We start from the raw sequence: 8,355 nt of genomic DNA on the forward strand, positions 1-8,355 counted from the left end.
TGAAAACTGGTTAGGGTTATAAGATGTTAATTTTATACTTTTTTTGTCGTTTACGTGTTAATAGTTTCACAGATTATTAATTAATTATTATACTGTCATCCAGCAGCTTTGTGTATACTTTATTATTTTCTTTACAAAAGATGATGTTAAATGATGATGATCTTTACAAAAGATGATTGAAAATGATGTTAAATAACAAAACATCGCTTTAAACTTTTTTTATTTTCTTCAGTTTACTACCAAAAATACATTCTGTTATACTTTTTGTATATCGAATTTACAACTTTTAATGATGTTATTTTAATTAAAATCTCAAATATACTATTAGAGAACCTTAGGTCCATTTGAGCATTTGAGAACTGTATGTGTATTATCTTTAGATGCAGGAAAATTTCTATTAAATATTTCTAGTGTCAATTTAACAAAAAACGAACTATTCTTTAAGTAACCAATAAACATTAAACAACGCTTTTATTTATTGTTTACACGGCCTAAGAAATTATCGACATTAGCGGCCTCAAAGATATAATAATATATTAACGCGGCGCACACGCAGCGGGAATAGAACGGACTCGTCAATCACTTTGTGGGGAGCTTAAAGCTTTCAACGTATATATAATGAATAATACGCCTCGTTTCAAGAACCTAGATAAGCCAGTTTTAAAGTGCTCTTTAGGAATTAAATAAGGTATTATTTAAAAATATAAGTATATTATTGTTCTTTTTTGCATTGGCTAAGTATAATCAAGTGTAATTTCAAGTCATTCTGCCCACTGAAAACGTATAATTTTATTTGTACCTAAGATTTGATATTTAAAAAAAACCAAACGCAATATTAAAATATAATTTCACACCAGCCCATAACAACGGAAATCACTCCCACGGCTACCGTTAGGTACTCTAATGGCAACAAGTTTCCAAAAACTCGTTCAATTAAAGGTACCGAACAAAATTAAGCCTTCTTCGTTTAAAATGCATTAATCCGACCACTTGTCATGCGCCCGCGCCGTCCTGCTCTAAAACCCGTTCTGCCCTCTCGCTCGCACCCCGACAAAGATTAACGACAGCGTTTGACAAAGGTTCGGTAAACGATCAAAAATAAAATGAACATACCAAGTTGATACGACACTTTGTAAATTAAATCGTGTTGCTTTAAAAAAAATACTTTTGAGTGAGTAATCCTAACCTTTTTAGCCAAATAAAAGTAGCTAACTATGTAGTAAATTTGCTAAAGGAGATTCATATTTTTTTTTATTATGACCTTAATTTTCAAATCGATAATTGTCTCATAGAGACGCTCTATTGAACCACTTCTGTACGTCTTTAAACTTCCAACTCTTTGCCATCCACCACAGCCCGTCTCACTCCCACAATCGAAGCGCTCAACCTTTTTCCTTTTTCATTTTGGGAGTAACATGAACTCTCAATCTTGTGCTTACAGTTTTTACGCTCGGTTTAACCAGAGTTGAGCCTTAATTTACGATTATCGAATAAAGACATACACGTACAGCGATGCGCGTTTCTATATGCGCGTTGTTATAATATTTCGGCGCAAGATTTTACGACTGCAAAGCATCATGATTTTTTATATCACCACCGCGTAAGCGTTTAACGGCTTTGAAATGACTATGTTTTTAAATTTTCTGATTGCCAGCAGGTTTAAAGTCTCCTTTATTAAGGTCATCAACTCCGTGAGCATTAAAAACTTTAATTATTGTATCGTTTCCTTTCTGATTGACAGCTGTGTTAATAACAACTTTATTAAATGTGTTTGTAAAACCGGACAAGTGTATATGGCGATTAACAATTTGGCCAGAAAAACTGTTCGTGCATAATGAACGGTATCGGCGCGAACAGCTATATTAAAAAGGCAAACAGGAGTCGCACGCACTGCAATACTAGTCACCCTTCATAAGACCTTATAGAGAAAATTGACATTACACAACATCATAAAATCATTACTGTACCATCGAATATTTTAATTTAAAAACCTGGCTGATCTCGCGCCGTGCAACAAGAAAGAAAAGGGTACAAATTGAGTGAAAAAGTGTCCCAATGAACCTTTAAATTGTTCTCTATACATGCCTCGAGACAGAGATCTTGCTCATCAGTTTTGATTACATCTGCTTTTACTGTAGCCCTGAATTTAGGGCTTGTTTGTTTACAGCCAAAGTATAGTTTACATTGTTTGTGTTGCCGCACATAATTCCTTTACTACCGGGTGCCATTGGAACCTGTGTAGCGAGTGCGCTCATTTCAGAAACTACAACTCTATCACCGCCACTTGAAAGCTTGTTGTCGTTTGTTTCTCGATCAGGTTCTGATTTTGCTTCATCCACTGTATCTTCAGCTTTAGTAGTAATATTTACAGTCTCATTTAGTTCGTTTCTGTCCATTGAATGGGCACTTATTTGTTTTGAGAGGGTTTTATCGCGGCACGTAGTCTCGATTTGAATAAAAATACAATTTATATGTGTTGGACAGTTCGGTTAGCCAGTATAGAGTTACCGAGCCGGTTCGACTTCCAATTTGCTGGTGCATTTCTGAGTAAGTTATTAAGTTTCGGCGTGTCACTTGGCTCGCGAAATTTTGCAATCGACCACGGTGTAGTGTAGGGTGCAGCGAAGCGGGTCTAAATGTTATTTCAGGTATAGATAGCATGAGCAAGAAAGCTGTGTCACTGAAGGTCACCGGATCTGATAAGATTTGTATGATTTTCAAGAGAATAGTTAATTCTCATCATACTTGTTCGTAAACAGCGTCCTATAAGTACGCTAACTTAAATTTGTTCCACTACAATTTCTTCTTAACTTCAATTTAAACTTTTTCTTTCAAAATTGTTTCAACGGTTTTTTACCCGACTGCCCGTGTAAATGTGTGTTGCGTTTATTTTACAATTTAATGGTGCCTTGCAATTTGTCAGTACTTTTAGGGGCTGTTTCACCATCCATTGATTAGTGTTAACTGACGGTTAAATGTGATGCCGACTCCGTTTATTCGAACAAAACAAATAGAGACGGCATCACATTTAACCGTCAGTTAACACTAATCAATGGATGGTGAAACAGCCCCTTAATCTAGGTAGGATTAGAATAATTGACATAATATTTAAAAGCAATTAGTGAAGGCTGTCGTTTATTTAAGAGACACGTGCATGCGAAATAATCGGAGTGATATTTTAAATGAAAACCAAAACCTTCATACAAATACCCATGTGTGTAATTTATGCGTTAATTGAGCAGTCTCATCCAAAGGTTATCAACTCCAATTGTTTGCTAAATTAAATATTTTGAGTTTTTTTCATAAAAAGAAAAAAATTACACCCTAACCCACATAACGCTTGACCGATATCAGGCGAAGGTCAGGTGTATGCAAATAGAACCAGGCAGCCATCCGGTGCAGTAGACGAAACACGAGCCCCGAGTAAACACCGCCGGTTCCAGCTAACCCGTTAGGATGGTGTCATGCGGGATAGCACCATTATTTTTTTTACAAGCTTTTTGTTTTGTTTTGGAGTCTTTGAGATTCGTATGACACGTGTCTACTTCCTGTAGAAGTCATCAGACTGTGTATCAAGTTAGGTATTTTATTTAACTTGCAATATTTGTTTAAAGTCGACTCTTGCATGTCTTGTCTTCAACCCTTCTGAAAATGGGGGCGTTGAGTTTCTTGCCGGATTCTTCTTAATAGAGGTTTTTCTGAACCAGTGGTATTTTTTTTGACATTCGTAAGCGCTTAGTTATATATCCTAAAATTTAACAAAGATATTTTGACTTTGACATACTTGCATCAGTTGCAGTCACACGTTTGATTATCACGTGATTATTTACGTACACCTATGTAATCGGAAGCATCATTTGTGTGAGTCCAGTAAGCACTTAAAGCAGTTTTATAAACAAGTTCTTTGTTACGAAAGTTAATTGTATCTATATTTTATAACGAGGGACTAGAAAAGCCACGATAAAGCCTCAGTGGTTAGCCGAACCCAGCGAAGCCGGCTTAAAAATCCCGGGTGTGTAAATCTTGAGATGAACTTTTCCTTTTGAACGCGAAGAAATAAAACAAACATAAAACTACAAGACCACAATTCTATATCATTTACTGATATGAATGGTGCAACATGTCCTGATGCCGCTTATTATTATTTTAAAACCAAAATGTACTAAATTAACATGCTACATACTGCATAAAACCATTTAAAAAATGCCCGAAAAAATCGTGCCTAATTGAGTGTGTTATAAAGATGCGTTTATTGTAAGCGGAGCCAAGCGCGGAGGCGAGGCTTTTTTTGCACATTTCGGTTTCGCGAAATTAAAACGATGGGGTTGGATTACTCGCGTGTCGTGTAAGTGGCGAAAAAAAGTTTTTTTTTTATTTTGTGTTAAAAAATCCAGCAGGGATTTATGTTTACTATATTAGCCCTTGTCTTACAAAATTGTATTTCAATAACTCTGCATTAAAACCCGCATTAAGGTTCATTTCTAATCCTAGTGGTTAACACGCTAAGGTTACATTGGAAAAAAATAATAAGCAGTATAAATTGATTTATTAAATAATTCAAACAATAAAGTTCTTTAGTGGCTAAGGAAAGGAAATAGATTTTTTTTATATTATACCAATATCTACCCGCGGCTTCACACCCGTAAACCATTAAAAACAGTTGAATTGAAATTCCGGATTTTACTAAATTCCCATGGAAATACCCCCAAAAATACATCGTGGAGTTTATTAATAGCGTAGGCGTAGTTTATTATAGGTACCTACTCGTATAACACACCCGTGGCAAAATTCATGATTCTAAACTCAGTGGTTTAAAACTTAAAATTTCGAGACTTTGTCCCTATTCTGTGGGAATATCGGGATAAAAAATAGTCTATGTGATAATATCATTAGGATGGATTAATATTCAGATGAATTATTGAATTTATCTACTAAAATTTAAACAGGGTGCTAACATCTCTATCAATCCAACCTTCCTGATCGACTCAAACTCCCAGCTCAATCCCTTGGACCTACAAACTAGAAAGCAAAATTCTCGGAGGTTCTCTTTACAATATAGCCAAGGGATAAGGACGGATAGGGTATACTTCCACTAGGACAAAGCCGCTGGCGTAAGGGTACAGCACCACTGAGCAGCGAAAGTGTTAAGGAAAGGCCAATGTCGTGATTATCGTGATATCTGGCTGAAAACCACAAATAAACGCTGTCCCAAGAACGACCCCACGGCGAATCGCTAATGTGCGATGCAGGCGCAACTAAAGTGGCGGTGGCGCAGCGCAAGGCAGAGCATGCGCCGGGCAGGAAAATGAATCGACTTACAGTAAGAGTTAAACGACGAACGACTTAAGGTATCAACCAAGAAGGAATAAACCTCTGGTCAGTTCATTGTTAAAAAAAACGGCCAAGAGCGTGTTGGGCACGCCTGAATACGGTTCCGTAGCCATTACGAAAAAATTAAGTAATATTTTTCGAAGGATTTCGTATTTTGTACAGAATATTCCAAGTTTAGGTATATTTTATACTTTGGCTGCTATTTACTCTTAAACTACTAATAATTCTCAAGATAACTTAACCGTTAGTTTTCCTTGTAAGTTTGATATACTTACTACCATCCTGAATTTTTTCAAAAATTTTCGCGCTAGAAACCTGTAATTTTGCATGAGTTTATTTATTAACTACGCCGACAATTAAGGTAAAACAATTTTGAATATCAGCCACATCTTACTACGGAACCCTATACTGCGCGTGCCCAAACATGCATTTAACCGGATTTTTTAGTTATTCAAAAAAATATCAAGCATACTCAAGTATTTTCCAGCAAATCATAAGCTGGGCTATTTCTCGAACTTTTCCATCTATTTCCCTACAAAAGCTACCCGCTTGTGACTTACGACTTGCTGCAAGTCCATTAATGGCATTAATGCATATCTGTCATGGTTACAGCGCTAACTGACAATCGCATGTTTTGCTTGATTTGTCTTCATCGTCGAAGATGCTTTTCAACCGCGACATTAGCGGAATCATCGATTGTATTTATCGATGGAGTTTTATCCTAAAAATTTTGCCGAATTTCGGCACTTGATTAATACGTATAAAAAATTATATGTACTTAATATTTCTAAAATATGTACTTATAGTATAGTATTACAAATACTTTGAATGTCATCTAAAACACTTCATTGTAACTATAGATTTAAGAACACTATCGATAAGTTTTTGATAAATTTGATTAGTATTATTGGTAAGTGTGTAAAAAAATCAGCTTTATTCATTTCATTTACGAATGTCACTAGGTTTCTAGAGGCTTATTGTGTGGAAGAAAAATTATCTTTGTCTATCTCGTTCTTATTACATACGCTTGTACTGAAGCTTTTTTTCATCACCCATCTTATGATTATTCAAAAATGCTTGTAGTTTTCTTCTAGTTGCGGTTCTTAGCACAACCTGCTGAAAGAATTAATTTTCCTTGTCTCAAAAACAAATGTTTTTGGTATGTTTTCAATTAATTTACTTTATTTTTACTGCTACTTAGAAAATATTAAGTACTTCATTAATTTACTGCAAAATGCACTTATCTATTTCTAATCAACCAATCCAACGGTTTTCTACCAAACAACATTGCACGCACACACTACACTTTTACTTGCTAATACTTCTACCCTTCCTTGCTCAAATTACTATTTTAACACATGACTTAACCCGTCTTTTAATAGCCCCTTATTTTCAGTGTTACCTTGAAAATATTACTTAATTCATTTATTGCAAAAGAACGCACTTATCTTTCCTAATCAACTAATCCAACGCTTTTCTACCAAGCAACTTTGCACCCACACTTACTGCCCTTCGTTACCCAAATGCATGCCAATTTTAACCCGTGACTTAGCCCCGTCTTTTAATAGCCCCTTTTACCTATCTGTCATCAGTTTGAACACCGAAGGGCCCTGAACTGTCCCCTGTGCAGTTAAAGCTGGTATTTCACCGGCGAGTTTGCACGAAAGGTACCAGTCGTGAGTTCGATGCCTAATTAACACCTCAGCGAGCAGATAAATTGAGCCGATTGGGTAGAACGGTGGCATTGCCTGGATTTTGCATATGGTTTCTATGATTCAGCTGAGCTGCGATTTGATCGTGCGCCAATTTTGCAACTTTATGGGGTGTACCGTGCGAAAATGGTGTAGTGTTTTATTTTTGAGAAATGTATTGTAATTTTTAAGCTTGTTTTTTTAGTAGCGAGGGTCGGATAAATGCGAGACGCTAGTAAATGCCTCCACATACCGGAAACGATTAAAACGTATATGGTAGCATTATCACCTCAGCTCGTCCTAAGGCACAGATCTTCCCTCAAAAGAGCTTGGGCTGTAGTTCACACGTTGGCCAGGATGCATCGGGAACTTCACACACACCACTGAATTTTATTGCATATGTGCACAGTTTTACTCGCAATGCTTTCTATCAGCGTAACGTTTACAGTCAATCTCAAAATTTTGCACATAAGTTCCAAAAATGTGCGTCCCAGGATCAAAAAAATATCTTTGCTTACGAGGTAGGGACCGATGAGCGGGCTGGGCTATCACGACTAAAGATCTCCATCCATAAAAGATATAGGTATCTAATGCAATTAACCATGAATGATAAAAAATCTCCACATACTCCGCCATATATTTCGCTATCAAGACTCATATACATTATGTACCATAAGTCATAACTATAGCCAGTATCACTGGCAACTGAGCTCGTTATACGACTCCTGTCGCGGTATGCGTTTAATTATACAGCATAATAATAAAGACAGACTGCCAAGCGAGTAATATTACGCCCGTCTGATTGCAGGCGGTGCCTGGTCGCCAGTGCTCGTGCTGCGTCTTAATGGTGATATAAGATGCTTTCTTTCGCTTTATACCAGGCGCTTCAGACACGGTGCTTGATAGAAGCTGGAATATCTCTCTTGTCGCTAAGTAAGTGCTGTAGATACTATCTATCAATGGAGCTCCCATTAGAACTGCTTTTCAATTGAAGTACTATTCTTTAGCTGCTGGATTAGCCAGTAGGATGTGACCAAAGCTGTTTTTTTTACACAGAAAAAGGCTTGCGACCACCATCACATCTGTCTAATGGTAAGCGAAGATGTAGCATGGACGATGTATCATGTAACATGCACTAAGATGGAGCACACTTGCCTAATAAATTGGTTGATGGTATTCTTGTGTAACTTACCTCGTAAGGTGTTGGCTCCGTATAAGGGATGGTCGTAGGTAACAGGCCGGTATGCGGGATGCAGGGCTGCTAGGTAACTCAGCTCGCTGGTGGCGCCCGCCGCCGCTGCCGCCGCCGCTGCCAACCTTGAAAAGAACATAT

General features: G+C 37.0%; 1 protein-coding gene across 2 annotated transcripts in view; it reads right to left on the reverse strand.

The window, feature by feature from the left end:
• The window catches only part of ci (transcriptional activator cubitus interruptus), a 158,910-nt gene that overhangs the window by 24,513 nt on the left and 126,042 nt on the right, over nt 1–8,355 (reverse strand). For both annotated transcript variants that reach the window (XM_074102564.1, XM_074102563.1), the window contains one exon: nt 8,215–8,339. In XM_074102564.1, the coding sequence (XP_073958665.1) occupies nt 8,215–8,339 (125 nt within the window). The remainder of the gene's footprint in view (nt 1–8,214; nt 8,340–8,355) is intronic.

The sequence above is a fragment of the Choristoneura fumiferana genome, chromosome 19 (assembly GCF_025370935.1).
Source record: "Choristoneura fumiferana chromosome 19, NRCan_CFum_1, whole genome shotgun sequence".
NCBI lineage: Eukaryota > Metazoa > Arthropoda > Insecta > Lepidoptera > Tortricidae > Choristoneura > Choristoneura fumiferana.